The sequence below is a fragment of the Onychostoma macrolepis genome, chromosome 03 (assembly GCF_012432095.1).
Source record: "Onychostoma macrolepis isolate SWU-2019 chromosome 03, ASM1243209v1, whole genome shotgun sequence".
NCBI lineage: Eukaryota > Metazoa > Chordata > Actinopteri > Cypriniformes > Cyprinidae > Onychostoma > Onychostoma macrolepis.
In genome coordinates, this window is record NC_081157.1 from 42,418,277 (window position 1) to 42,434,367 (window position 16,091).

Genomic DNA, 16,091 nt, shown 5'->3' on the forward strand with positions numbered 1-16,091 from the left:
CCAGAGTCGACACAATAGCGGATAGCACAGCTCACTCAGGGTGGGTCTAAGGTAAGACGGCCTTCTCAATCAACTATCGTGGGAGAGGCCTGTACAGAACTACGTCATTCTGGCAGGAATCTCAGAACAGCCTGATCTGAGAAAGGGGATTTTAAAATATGAATAAAAAAAAAAAAAACACTAGGTGGATTTTTATCATTATAGGATGGATGTGTACACACACACTTCCAACACACATTTATGTTCAAACAACTTGTAAAGTGAATTTTGCATCTGATGACCCCTTTAATGCATTCAGTTATAGTTTTAAATGAACGCCTCGTTATTCTCAGACTTTTAATTTCTTAGATACAATGATGCGAGATAGTCAATATAAACAGACTCAAGTATGCACAAGCAATGAAATAATGAAGTTGTGGTGATATATGAGCCATATGTATGTTTGTTTAGATGTAAATCCTCTGAACTTTTACACTGCAGGGGGATAAGGGGGTGGTGAGCCCACCATACCTTCTCCAGCTCCTGCTGTCCGTCCAGACCAGTCAAAGTTGTGTGATCACATGGAAGCAAGTTAAAAGAGCAGATGAGATATGGAGAACATTAACAGCAGCTTTGGGATTATTTTGCCCAGTTCGGTTGGTGAACTGATCTTAAGTAATTTTTCAAATAAATTGTCTTGTTAAAGATGCAAAATTTATGCCCTTGATGAGTGTTAGACAAGCACACTGCTTATCAACCTATAAATCACAGGAAACAAAGCAAAATGTTTTTAAGTTAACCCTTCCTCTATAGCTTTAAAGTTAAATGGGTTTATCATATGAAATTAATGGAAAAAGTCTACATTATGAATGACTTTATAGACATTTGATCTCTCCAGCAGTTCATAACAAGTGAAGAGCTCGACTGTATAGTGGACCTAGTAGCCATTAAAGTTGCAGACCCATTTCAGCTGTACTGCAAACATCAGCAACATGTTCTCTAACATGAAATATTCAGCTGATGGCTAATGGTAGTCTAATACATTTACATCACTCCCAACTTCTTAGAACCACAGCATACAACATGTGTAATGCCATCTTAATGCCTTTGTCTCAACTAGACTGCTAATTCTCTGACAAGATCAATGAGTTTGTGGTTCTGGGAGATTAAATGATAAATGAAGCTTGTCTTGAAGTCAATTCACTTAGACCTTGAACTTTTGTGAGGTAATTATATGTCCTATAATGGCAGAAGGCAGCCTTATTGTTTGTGTGTGTGCCTGTGTTATAATTAAATTAAATTTTAATTATATTAAATTCTAATTTAAAGTCAAATAGTGCAGTTAATTTAAAATAAAATAAGCGACTATAGATTTCTATGAGAATTTGTGAGAAGTGTTCCAAGTAAATTCAGAAGTGTAAAGAACATGTGAACGCTTCTGTAGTGTGAAGTGCAGTGCTCTGATTTCACTTTTTTATATTCCCACAAGTGTAAATATTTTTGGCTGTTATAAGTTTTGGCATTTGGCAATGAAGCATTTTGAAAACATATATGTGACCCTGGACCACAAAACCAGTCTTAAGTCTCTGGGGTATATTTGTAGCAATAGGCAAAAATACATTGTATGGGTCAAAATGATAGATTTTTCTTTTATGCCAAAAATCATTAGGATATTAAGTAAAGATCATGTTCCATGAAGATATTTGATAAATGTCTTACCGTAAATGTATAAAAACTTCATTTTTGATTAGTAATATGCATTGCTAAGAACTTCATTTGGACAACTTTAAGGCGATTTTCTCAATATTTTGATTTTTTTGCACCCTCAGATTCCAGATTTTCAAATAGTTGTATCTCGGCCAAATATTGTCAGATCCTAACAAACCATATATCAATGGAAAGCTTATTTATTCAGCTTTCAGAAGATGTATACATCTCAATTTCGAAAAACTGACACTTAAGACTGGTTTTGTGGTCCAGGGTCACATATATCATCACTTCAGTATTCCATGATAGTAATAACTACAGCTGTTATTAAGTCTTTTGTTTTATTATTAATTATTATTCTTATTATTAAAGACTTGTATGTCCGGGTCACGGCACCAGACAGGTACATCCATCTAAGCCATTAGCAATTCTAGTGCTTATGTCATTTACTCACTTACTGATTGACCATGTAAAATACCAAATGGATGTTCTGGGCACCACTATTTAGTCTAGTACTCACCCTGCCCAGAACTTAAATTATTATCTTATGCAAAAGGAAGGGTAGAGTAGACCTGCCTAATTGCTCTATGACAAATATTCTGGGCTTTTACTGGCCTTGAATCCTTTAAAGAGCTAGTTATGTTGCTCGGGAACACTACTTCCTTTTGCAACTGCATTTTACAACCTTGAAGGCATGCAATTAGCTTTCAGCAATTTTTTCAGTGCTGCTTTACATCAGCATATCACAACATCAGCGAAAAACAACTCAACTAAGTTTCCAAAAAGCTTCTAAGAACAAGGTCACTCCTGAGTGGTTCCAGGCTTGTTGCTAGCACAAAAGTCAATGTAATTTTCACTGTTTATAATGTAAATAAGCATTTCTCTTTGGAAACTTGTTGTAAGCAAAAGCAAGGCAAAAATTCTTATGTTAGTATTAAGGTTCCCACTGTTTATAGCGTGACTTTTCCTGTTGTTCATTATTATTACATATGTTTTTTTTAAGAGATTTCTACAATGATTTCTATTTGTACTGTACATCAGTCGGTTTCTAAAAAGACAAAAGGTTTGAACGTGGCTCAATGGAGGATTTGGCTTTCTCCATACATTGCCTAATCAGGGAAATTTATTGTCACTATAAATTTTAACATTTAAAGTTGTATTACTTTTCCAAGCCACTTTCAAATTCTCTGATTTTTCCAGGTTTTCCATGACTGTGGGAACCCTACAACCTGGACTTGGGAAAATTATAAGAGAAAAAGTTTGTTAATAGGCATTAAAATTAAATTAAAACGGAAGGGCCCTCCGTTGGAAATCAAAGCATAGTAACAGAAGAAAAGCAGCAGGTGTGGATGATAAAAGGCTACATTTGTATTTAGCACTCTCATTTGTCCATGAGAAATATGAGAGGCTGGCTTTCATCACAAAAAAACATTCAAGTGCCAATTTCACTGATAATTATGCAGAAAATTTAATTTGATTCATACTATGTAGTTGTATTGCATCCTTGGGAAATGAATCAAAACTCAAATCAGTAGCATAATAAGGAGTAATGGGATCAAGGGAACTAGTCCTATGAAGCTGAGCAACAGGCAGGACAGTACAGCGAAGTAGAGCGGCACAACTGTAGTTTAGCATGGAGGGTCATACCCAATGGCACATCTTTATCAAAGGAGGGCTTGGGTTCGGAGTCTTCTAAAACAGGCTTTTGGGTGGTCACCTCAGGCGTTGGTTCATGTGTATCCTCTATGAGAGAACGGTGAGCTTTTAGTTTGGAAAGCAGAGGACTGAGGTGGTTTAGATGGCAAACAAAGCAAAAATGATTTCTTCTAAAGAAAGGACAGGACCTTGACGCATCTGTTAGTATGTTCTTGAGATGATAGCTATAGCTGCTTTTAAAACAGCTTTTCTTAAAAGACAAACTAACTCTAAAAGCCAGTGTCATGCTGTTTCTCGAACTTTATTTTGCAGAATTTGTCACTTTAGAGACATTCTGCTCCGATGACTTCTGCCAGCACAATTGAGCTGGAATTTTAGGTTGCTGGTTGATAAGAAGGTTTCGTCTGTGCTCTCTGAGAGCGCCTGGGGCTTGCTGAAAGCTTGTCAGTTGTGCCAGAACAATCCAAAGCGGGTAAGACAGATTACCCTTTTTTGTAAACTATGACCTATTTCCTCACATCTGAGCCTCATCCAAGCATACATCATAAGAAACCAAAAAACAAATCTACGATCAATGTTATATGACCAAATTTAAATTGAAAAAACGATTGTGAACACACAATGCAGGCAGGACAAAATGTCTTATAGAATCTATTCTTAACTGAACTTCATTTTCCAACTGTTGAAGAATCTCTTTTGTCCAAAATCTTTAGGATAATGATGTATTTTTTTAGTCATTGCAAATATATTTACAATACAATATATAACTAGGAAAATATATTTTCTACATAGATATTTCCACTATTTTTCCATGCAATTTATTGATTTCTCTGACTTTCCCAGACCTGGAAACCGGGTAATTTTTTCCTTTTCATTTCCCAGGTTTTCCATTGACAGTGGGAACCCTTTGGTGGGGATGACTTAAAATGTAAGGGTTTGTGTACCACATTTTCATAAGGCTCAAGGTTGTGATTGTGATCTCCATTGTTCTTCAACAAATGGAAAATAAGGCCCAACAAATAAATTCTACAAGATATTTTGCAGTTGACCTGAATGAATGAATATCTACACAGACATTTGAAACCAACACATGGCTGAGTGTCACTGTCAGCATATGTGTCAGGTTTCTCAGTATGAGACGAGACATAAACGAGAAACACACTGCCATGAGTATCACTCAGCTCTTCTGCGCTTTGTGGGGAAAAGGGGGGTTTCAGGCTTACACTTTCTTCCTCTTTTTATTACAGTAACTACATTTTTTTCCCTCAATATACAGACCTTTCACTGGCCCATGACCCGGTCCCATATGTGCTGCTGTCCCATTCTTCATGTCTTGTTGATGGCCGCCACTGATGGTCATGTTGGCTACACCAGATGCTATGTTGTTCCCAGGAGAGTGCTGAGAGTCACCCAGCTGTCCAGAATTCATGTGGTCCTGATGGTCCATTTTGAGATGATTTCAGTCTGTAGGGTTAAAACAGAAAACAGTCATCAGGGGCTAATGTGGCAATGTGACAAATAAGTGCTGCATTGCCTTTTAGCCACAAGATGTCTCCTCCCTCACATCCAATTAATATTATTAGTAGCATTATCAGAGTGATGTACATATGCACAGACATATTTAGTTGTTTGTTTGTTAGTTGAAAATGTTAAGATCACAACTTGATCCAGTGTATGATACAAAGACTTACATAGAGTTATGAGTTAGCTGGTTGGTTTGTTTGTTGGTTAGTAAGCTTTATTTAACTACGATAAAACTATGATGTTAGTTTGCTTACTTTGTTAGCTGAGATTGAAAGAGTGACCTGGCAAGAGCAAATAAAACAGTAACAAGAAAAGTCCATTTTAAAAGAGATTCTAATATAGCAGATTTTAGAAACAAGCTAAAAATTATTATTATAGCTAAGTACAAAGCAAGACACAAAAATGGCATTCAAATACCATAGAGACAAAATAGCTGCACTCAAGGTCATTTTCAAGTGCCATAATTTCATCCCATGTAGGAAGTTTAGTCAGATATATCTTTTCCTGTAAATTATTTCTTGTTGCTTGGGTGTCAAAACATCATCTTAAAAGAAGAACAGCTAGATGCATAATATAATAAGAGAGACAAGATGGGCAAATATAAGCAAATGTTAGACCATAAATCAACTGATAAATAAACCAAATGTGAGCAGTGAGCATTCAGTCTAAGCATTGAATAATTCTTCTGCTCAGTTTGATCTTTATTTGTTCAAATTTGTATCCTTTATGGAAAACAAGTTATTTTATGTGGCAAAACTATAAATTATTATTAAGTTTCCAAGTTAATTTCAGACTCCATATGATCAATGTTCAAACAATCCCATGATGCAACGTGAATATATCTGCCATGGTGAATGAGAGACACAAAGGTCAATAAGATTACAGGAAACAGCAGGACAGCAGGAAGTGGTAAGAGACCTCTCTTCCTCAAAAACAGCTTCTGGTATATAGCTTCTTAACATGTAGAAATGACATAATTGCTTAAGTGCACATGTTCTCCATTATAGGTAAAACCAATAACTGGCTGTCAGAAAGCCAATCGAGTCTCTCTGCCAAACACAGAAGGTACCAGAACATTTCATCCAATGAAGAGAGCAAGATTAGATATTATTTGAAGGTATTAAATGATGGATTGATGGCACTGGGATTTCCTTTACTCTTAAATCACGCCCAGAGAAAGCCGTATCCTGTTCTTTTACTTATGGTCGCTGATGTGCTGTGTGTGTCTGAGTGTGTGCTTCTGATACAAGTAAGAATGTGGTTTTCCTTTTAGTATAAAGCAGTTCTGTTTTATACTTTGTACAATGTTAAGCCAAACTTATGTAGTCCCAGCAGAGCTATTAGTAAATCCACGCTGGAGACAGTAAAGTGAACGCTCTCATCCATCTCCTTCACACAGGATGCCCATAAACATGAATTCCATTATTGTCAAAATGGATTAGATGGCTCACACGCAACATTGTCACATTGTACGTAATCGGACACCCAAATGTTTCGCCTGCGCTCCGAGACCCACACAGCAAGGTCATCTGGATGTGAGGGTCATAATGAAAACCAAGTCGTTTTAGGCAAGAAGTGCTGTGGAGCTGAAAATAGTGCCAAAGCTGCAGGGGTGAGTTTACATTTGTCAATTACATCATCCTCAAAGTCAGCAGTGACCAGCAGGGTAGAACAACACCAGAAGCCAAAATGGCCTTTAAAAGACCATCGTTCATCCAAAAATGAAAATTTGGTCTTCATTTCTAACCAGTATGACTTGGACCAATTCATGGTTCTTTTGTAGCTTTGAAGCTTCAGTCATTTATTTTAATTGCAAAGAATATGGAAAACAGTCATTACATTTTCACCTTTCATGTTCCACAAAGTCATATGGGTTTGGAACGACATATTTTGGGTGAACTATTCCCGAATGCTTTGTTTTTGAAGGTGTTTTGTCCCCGGTACCATGATTGCACAAGTGCGCTGAGGATTGGGAAGCATCGTTCTCCAAATTCCCCAGGGAGAATCTGTCACCTTCTTAATAAACTCTCACTAGCCGGGTTTCCCTGAGGCAGCAGCGGTGCAAATTTAAGCCTGACTCCCGCAGGATCCTTATGCATTATTCAGAGCGAGCTGTGATATCAGTAAACAGAGCTTAGAAACCATCTGCAACCACAGTCAATACAGAACTAGATAACCAGTGGAAACCACCACTACATCATTAGGGACTGATTTATTTACCAAAAATGTTTGTCGGAAAAACACAAACTGGGGAGCAACATCTAAAATGCTCAAAAACTGAAAACAAAACAGAGGATAGCCTTGCAGCTGGTCTTCAGCAGATGGTGCGTTTATGATGACGGTCCTCAGCATGGTATGTTGGAGTCCCCATCAGACCATAATCCATCCCTTCCAACAACCCGTCACTCACATGATCGTAGAAATTAGCAAAAGAGAATTATTCAATCAATTCCTGATGGGCAAAATAAAGTCCAAGCCTATATTCTCATTCAAGAAGCCATTCCACTCAGATATGTCACAATAGGGGAAAAGGTTGATTGCAACTTTCATTTCAGGCTGACTATAGGTTCAGTGGCGTCAGATTAGATTAATATCTCAAATGCCATTGGTTCTCACATGGTTCTGCATGATTTTCTTTTTCTGTTCCTCTCACACGAAGCTGAAATATAGCGCACATGAGGCCATATCAATTATTTTTAATGATGCTGTTAAGTACAGCCCCAGGTTACTGTTTAATTTCTTTTTTTTTTCTTTTTTTTTGTGGAAAAAGCGGTGTGACCATGCTTTAATTATTTTGTGTGTGTGTTCCACAGAAGAATTTTTACAAGTTTGGAATGACAAGTTTGTAAAACATCACAAAAATGTATTTTAGGTTGAACTTTTTTTTTTTTTAACCATCTCAAACAGTTAAGTCAGTCAATCAGCTTCAGTTGCTGGTTAACCAGGTTTTGCTGGCAAAAAAAAAAAAAAATTTTTTTCGCCAGCTAGAATATCAACAAATGGGCACTAACTAGCATAAACTAGCCTGAGGAAGCACAGGTTGGTCTGGACAGAAAAGAAAATGTGTTTGGCATGTGATTCAATGTTTGCTAGAAGGCTCTGAATGCATGGTCATGAAAAGCATGACAATTTCCATCAATTGAACACTTGATCTTGTCCATAGGGAATCGAGTGGATTGTGGAAAGCAGACACCAGATGGGTCTCAAGAATAAGATGGATTGATGACATCAGTCAGTTTGTAGGCAGAGCAAGGTATTATATCATGATAAAAGACTGCATTTCTTTCTACATTTTCTTTCTGTGCAATCACATGCACAATGAATAACCAGAAGTGTGTATTGAGAAAGTATAAGCAGTACAATTTGAGATTTCATGTTGTTTTTATTTCCAGAAACATTGTGTTGTGAATTTGCTGCCTAAGGTTTATGCTCAGGCAGTTTGGTCTCCTCTGGCTGGAAGTCAGATTTACAACAATCGCTGTTCACGGTGCTCAGCATGCTGGTGCACTTGACCTGAAAGATTGTGATCCCTCCTGGGCAGTGCAGTGAGAATGTCAGCGCCCCTTTAAGAAGCCTACGCCTTTCTTCCTGACGATGGATGTCTCTCGCTCTCTGTCTCTGTCTTTTTTTTGTGGTTAAGGGCATGGCACGAACCAGAAAGGGCAATGCTGGATTTATGAAGGGTAGGCTTGGGAATGCGGAGGGCTCTTGAAAAACAATGCAGGGCGACATGTGGCCGATATGGCTAAGGGGTGGCCCTGACTGAAGTGGGCAGGGGTGAGACGGAGAATTGTAATGCGAGTTGGCCTGCAGCCAGGGACGGGCAACTCTCACCTCATCAATATTCAGGACACATTACTGCAGAAAGCACGAGAGAATGAGAGGGCAAAAAAGAGGGTGAAAGGGAAATGGAGTCTGAGAGAAAGAGGAAGGAGGGGGCAGAAAAGGAAAGAGGTGTGTAGTACAATAATGCAACAGAACAGCTCAACAATAAGGATGGCACGCTGGTTTGAAGCCAGTGTCAGGGAGTTTTGGGCCCTTTGACAGAAATGTAACTTTCTTTATTTGGACTGTACACTGTTGAGCATTGTTTGCATGCCTTGCAAACATAACTTTTTGGTTTACAGTGATGTATTTAGCATCACCAAGAATCTAGCTGAATTGCAAAAAAAAATTTAAAGATCAAGTGCACATGTTTTGGACATTTTTGATTTTTTTAGTCAAAGCCAGAAGCTTGAAATCATGGGCTAATTTTCATTTTTGGGTGAACTAATCCTTTTATCTGATTTTCAAAATAATCAGTAAGAATGGGTTGAAAATGATCAGAAGAAAATTATCATATATCATCATTTTCCAGAAAATGTGTTTATGGATTTATAGCTGTCATGAAGATAATATTATACATCAACAGTAAAATTTCCTACTTTCATTATATAACATTTTTAAACATTAAAATTAAAATGTATTACTATTTACATTAGCTATTAGTTTATTTTGTTAGTATAAAAAAAGAATTAAAAATTCCTAATGAAAATGTAGTTTTATTTTGACACATTTTATACACATTGCTAAATAAAATGCATAATTAGTGATGCTAGTGAAAATTTAGGCAGTGAGGTAATTACTGAATTACTGGCCCAGACTAGCCAGTAAATAAGAAGCTGAAAATAAGCCTTATCGCTGAGCGACAATACAGTAAACAGTGAGCAAAGGATAACGAGTGATGAGGAAGACAAAACAGAGAGAGACAGAGAGGGAATGTGTGAGGGTTTCTGAGCTGAAAGGACAAGAGCGTGTAGGCGGAAAGGAGAGCGAAACAACAAAGACAAAACACGCAGGAGGAAAGAATTCAGAGAGCGAGAAAAAGAAAGGGAGGAGGACAGAAAAAGAGAGCACTTTGGGAATGAAAGCATAAAGGGACTTCAGGCGAGAGAAAAGAAAGAGTGACAGACACACAGACAGAGCCTGCAACTGTATGATACAGCAGATTTCTAGAGGGACTTTCACTGATTTTGCTGCAACAGTGCAATAGGCTGCCATCACATCTAAAGGACTGAGGCATCGTGGGTATTTTCATTGCACTCAGCCCTGTCTTCTCTCATCAAATCACATGTTATTTTGCCTGAGCACACTGAGCTAAATGATCCTGCAGCATGGCAGATCTGAAAGGTTTCTTGAGGTTGTGCATGGCCCACCGACATGTATCCATGTAGTCGGCACATTTGCTGACCGTTTGATGACCTTCTCAATTTGGTATACTCTAATCTGATTTAAAAAAAATTAAATGGGAGGAAAAGTAATATCTCAATGTGTTCTTTCACAAAACTTTGCTTTGTCTTGCAAAACTTTTACATTTACCTGAGAAACTTTGCGCTCCCTCGCAAAACCTTTGTGACTGACATAATATGAGGTGGGAAAAAAACTATATTTCAGTTTTTTTGCAAGAGAACCCAACGTTTCTCTGGGAAATGCAATAAAAGGATATCACAACGTGTCTTGGGGGAACACTATAGTTTTGTGAGAGAGTCCAAAGTTTCTTAGGTAACCCAATAAACTATATAATATAATAAACTAAATAATTTTGCGAGCGAACGCAAATGTTTTGTGAGAGAACCCAAAGTTCCTTGAGGGAATGCTATAGTTTTGTGAGTAAACATTTAAAGGGTTGCTCCACCCCAAAATGAAAATTTTGTCATTAATCACTTCCCCCATGTCGTTCCAAACCTGTAAAAGCTTCGTTCATCTTCAGAACACAATTTAAGATATTTTGGATGAAATCCGAGAGGCTTGTGACTGTCCCATTGACTGCCAAGTAAATAACACTGTCAAGTAGGGGTGTGCGATATTGAAAAAAAAAATGTTTGGGATTTTTTCGATAACGATAATTAGACGATATTTTGCATATTGTGTTATTGTGCTGATATCTGACTACTGTGGACAGCTGCAATTTTGATACTCTTCATATTCTTTTGTGGTCAGTTCACATCAGATATTACTTAATCTTTTAATTTAATTTTAAATAGATTTTTACCTTTAATAAAGCAATTTTTTTTTCTAAAAGTGTACATCTTTTGAGTCAAATTGTTACATTTAATCTGTCAATTAAGATAATACACATTTAGGCTGTTACCAAAAAAATGAAACCAGTATCATCAAAATTAATCTTTGCAGAAGTTGCATCTGATGTGGCATTTAGATGTATTTACACACCATTTAATGCAGCTCAGAGGGACATGGAGTGCTTTAACCAGTTACAAATGCATAATTTTTTGACATTTTAAACATAAAAAATTGAATACTGATATTTAAAATTATTTAAAAAATGAAAATAGACTTTAAATGTGAAATTAAAACCGCCAGTAGGTGGCAGAAAGTCACTGGTAATAAGTGAGTCATTGGGACTGAACCGAATCATTTAAATGGTTGATTCATTCAGGAACGAAGCACCGTCATGTTGTTCAGAGACGCAAAACAGTGCTGTAGCTGTTTGGAATTATTTTTTGTTGGCGAAATGGAGCAAAAACAGGAAATATGGTGTCTAAAACGTAAGTCTCTTAATATTAACTTATTGTTTATTGAACTGTTGTATAAAATCAATATCACATTTGTAATCATGCTTATTTTTGAAGAAAAAACGTCACTCTTCGTGTGATTTTTAACTATATGAAGCGTAAATATATACATTTTCCGCCCCCATATCTTGAATTTTGTGATCATTCTTAATGTAATGCATTTTAATAGACTGAATGGTGCAGTGAAAAAAAACACTCTAAATCTGCATGTGCACTGTTTAAGCCTCTTCATCACCACGTAGGCTAATTTATGCGTGCACTCCGTAGGTGTTTTGAATGGTTTTTGCAAAATACTCGATAATGTCAAATTGCAGATCGTTAAAACAACAATTACGATATTATCGCAGACGATATATATCGCACACCCCTACTGTCAAGGCCCAGAAAAGTACGAAACGCAACGTCAAAATAGTCCATCTGCCATTAGTGTTTCAATCTGAACTTCATGAAGCGACGAGAATACTTTTTATATGCAAAGAAAATAAAAATAATGACTTTATTCAACAATTCGTCTCATCTGCGTCACCGTAGCGCCATTTTGGAGAATATCCGCTGACGCAAATAGCGCAAATATCAGCCGCACCACACGGATACGTCTAATACGTTCTTTATGCTTTGATTTGAACAAAAACAGCGTGACTTCGTGCCTCATCTGGTGTCATGACAAATAGTGTCCTCCTTGGAAATTAGGTCTCCGTCAACTATCAATATTAATTTAAAATATGTATGGCTTACTATATAGTGCATAATAGAACAAATTAATGCATAATAAAACAAATTGAACATAATTTCTTACAATTGATAAACTGCTAATTAATAAATAAATTTATTAAATATGTATTTATAAATAATGTCCTATTAAGTGAATAATTGAACATTTATTTATAAAATAAAACTTTGTACATTTAACACATAATTAAATAAAAAATAATTGTGAAAACATGTAAGGTAAGTGCAAATTCCTAAGCTATCAGGCTAATCGGGTATCTGTATGCTATGCTAGTACATAAGCTAAATAATACAGACATTAATGGTCATTACAACGTAGTTCAAACAGCATTTATCATAACATGATTTTGTAGGAATTGTAATCGGGCGTTAAAGAGAGTCCCTAAGTAATCTGAGCCAATGGGATCCAACTGGGGTATGATTTGTCACCATACCGGATCAAAGGGCACATAGGGTTTTTTAGCAATCAAGAGTCAAGTTAACAAGGTACCGAGCTGACACAAGAGGCACTTTTGAGGATGTAATAATCAATAGATTTGCCAAAATTTGATTGGCATAAAATCTATTTCGGCTTTTTTAGTAAAAAACTGGCCCACATTTAAATACATATTTTCCATGTTAGTGGTACAATCATTATTACTCAAATAATATAACGTAATAATATATATTTTGCAGAATTTACAGTATCATTGGTCACTTTACATGGCTGTCATTCAGTCTCTTCCTGTCTAAGTGGGCGGTTCTTCACCAGAATATGCTGTGACGTGAATGAAAGCTTTTGCCACAACCTTTTATTTGAGCCATTTCAAATCAATCATACATTTGTTTCTTTTAAAGCAGTACATAGATGGTCAAATTTAGCACCGTCGGCTTATGATCAGATGCAAATATCAGGTGTAAACGTGGCAAACCTTGTCATATATTGAAGAACCAGTGGCCAATTTTCAATACGGAATGACGCTGATCCAGTCATGCGTACTAAATGTGATGCTATGTAACCTGTCAGTGGTCCTAGTGTGGTGAAGATCGGCCGTTTTTCTGCTAAATTGACCTGACTTTTGCTTATTCAATTGGAAAAATGACCATCTGTCAAACCCTGCACACCACATACCAGGAGGTAGGGGTGTGTGTGTGTGCCACAACTTGATGACATGGAGATCCATAACCTCACGTTACCTCATGTATGTTTCTTTCTGTAATTAGGGCTTGTCAGTAAATGTACAGCCCTTAGCAAGGGTAGAAACTGAGGCAAACGCTCTGCTGGCAGAGAGGAATCTGTGAAAAAAAGTGCAGACGTCGACAGAACCCAGCTGATACGATAAGAGGAGAAATCAATAGAGCGGTCATCTTCAATAAATATGAGCCAAACAACAAGCAGGAGAAAACCTGGTGTGTTAAATATGCATACCCATAATGCTCTCGAAGACATTTCTTGCTTCCACGGTAACCAGCCCAGCAAGTCAATATGGTGAATTCCCACACAAACACCCTCCTTTCATATGAAATTCACCATCTTTTCACTTTTGTCCTGAACTCTGAATAATTACGTTAGGGCCTTGTGGCTTTAAAATTCATTATTTGTAAGCCATCCGTTTGCACTCTTCCATTTCCTGTCTATGTTTCGTGGCTTGTCTGCTTTCTAAGCCTCTAATACATTGAGGTTTTCATTAAGGTCAACATGAAATAAACGTTTACCCTCTCTCATTTATTTCTTAATAAACATTCCTGGTTTTATTGTGAATAATGAATCTATTCATGTTATTTTAAAGGGGGGGGGGGGGGATGCCCTTGAAATATTTTAAAATGTAATGACTCCCTTCGAGACTTTATGGACTGTCGTCTCATAACTCTTATTTTAATTGAAACATAAAAATAATTACATCAGCTTTTATGGTTGAGTATACATTATATACAAGTAAATTCGACTCATTTCATGCTGATTTTTTTAATTACCGTGGTTGTGCTAATGTTTAATAATGCGTTAGAATATGTTGAGGAATCTGTCAGCCCTACATAAAAATATCTGATATGCCCAGGTTAAATGTAGGGTAGACGATTTCGGAAAGGCTAGCCATAGCGAAGCTAGCTTTGAAAGCATAAGATCTCACCTTCCCTGCAAATCACTCTCCAAAGTCACGCCTCCTCCAAAACACATGAACACGCTCAGGCAGACCAGAGGACAACCAGCAACACAATGAGAGACGGCGTTGGTGCAGGGTTGAATGCAGCTCTCTCAGATAATCTCATGTCTCATTCACCTTCATTAAAGTACAAAGCGCATAATATTACAATAATAACGCGTCCATTATCACTCAGTCTGCAGTAGCATAATGGAACATGCTGATGATATATTATCATACAAACGTTGACAGGCAGGTAGGTCAGCTTTTCGAAATCCTTTTATGGTCCTACACCTTCCACAGACGATATATTGTCTGTGGAAGGTGTAGGACCATAAAATATATATATATATATATATATATATATATATACAAATACATTTAAACCACTTAACTTAGTGATTGTGATCGGGATGTGAAGAGACTTTCAACCAGCATAACAAAAAATGTTTTTGAACCAAATCACCTACCCTGTTTTTAACAGGCTGGAGGCAGATGATTGTCTAGACGATTGTCTAGACATGGTAGCTATTCCTTAGACAGGGCATGTCTGAGCTTAAATCCACCTACTATACTCTGAACGCAGCTCCATATCTGGGTGGTCATTGCCCTATAACTAAAATACTAGCTTGTTTATCATCAGTTCCCTTTAACAGCCCAGAGAGACACTCATACCTTAGCTGCTCTGAGGGTTAAATTAACCAGACTGTCCTTTCCAGCTCAGCGTTTCTGTTCACTAAATTTATGGGTCTCTCTCAGAGTTTTTCAGACGGACCAATTACATAAGTGCCCTATGCGCGGTGTAATTGAAGTGTCCGGCAGATGGTTCTGGAATGCCTCTGCAACAATGCAGCAGCAAAAACAAACACCCAAGTCAAGACCACTCAAGTGAAACTACTTCCTAGAGGAAGTTCAGTGTGAAATTGTTGACTGTTTTTTTACAGTTTGTGGAAAGGTAAAAATTGTGTGCGCGCTTTGGTTGTTATTGAAGGGTGGGCAACTCTGCAAGCTTCCCTGTCTGTGCACAGTTGGGTGCCGCTCTGCCTCTGACCTAGTTTTGTCCATCCCAGCTAGCAGTGCAGATTGCAGCATCACTTCAGAAGTGTGCAGCCATCTCTCCATCTCATGTCTCCACCCTTTAGTCCATCTCTTTTTCATTCTCTCTCTCTGTCTGTTCCCGCAGAGCTGCAACACTGGGCAGCAGGATCAGTGAGGGCGACGGCTGCAAGTCTACATGTGCCAAATGCATGGCAGGTGCGGCTTGATCAAGAAAGTGTTCAGTATTTTCTCAAGCATTGCAGTATGCTTGCACCAGCCAGCGAGATTAACTGGTAAACACTAAATCCAGTGGTTAGGAGCTTATCCTTTCACTGGCTCTCCCCAAAATCATGCTTGTGTTTAAAGAAATAGTTCACTGGGAAAAAAAAAAAAAAATCTGTAATTAAATGTCATTTCAAACCTGTTTGGGTTTGTTTCTTCAGTTAAACTAAACAGGTGAACATTTAAAAAAAATATTCTGGCCACTAAGTAAATGGGGACCATGGGTGTCAAGCTCCAAAATTCCCCCAGAAAGGAAAGGATGTGATGTGTGGCCAAGAATTTGTGCGCTGCATTTCACCCATCCAGCAAGGAGTAGTGAACACACACACACACACCGTGAACACACACCCGGAGCAGTGGGCAGCCATTTTTGCTGTGGTGCCTTGCTCAAGGGTCTCACTTCAGTCATGGTGCTGAGGGTCATAGGGTAAGTGTTGGTCAATCATTCCCCCACGTCCGACTCTCTAACCATTAGGCCACGACT

At 37.7% G+C, this 16,091-nt stretch overlaps 1 protein-coding gene across 15 annotated transcripts in view; it reads right to left on the reverse strand.

Annotated features, from left to right (window-relative positions):
• Positions 1-16,091, reverse strand: part of maptb (microtubule-associated protein tau b) — a 40,474-nt gene that overhangs the window by 18,056 nt on the left and 6,327 nt on the right. For 11 of the 15 annotated variants that reach the window (XM_058770419.1, XM_058770426.1, XM_058770431.1 and 8 more), the window contains 2 exons: positions 4,621-4,806; positions 3,334-3,429 (listed from right to left, as the gene is read on the reverse strand). In XM_058770419.1, the coding sequence (XP_058626402.1) occupies positions 3,334-3,429; positions 4,621-4,789 (265 nt within the window). In that variant the 5' untranslated portion in view covers positions 4,790-4,806. Of the gene's footprint in view, positions 1-3,333; positions 3,430-4,620; positions 4,807-5,120; positions 5,148-14,275; positions 14,426-16,091 lie in introns of all 15 variants that reach the window. The other 4 variants (XM_058770421.1, XM_058770425.1, XM_058770420.1 and 1 more) reach the window with 2 other exon arrangements.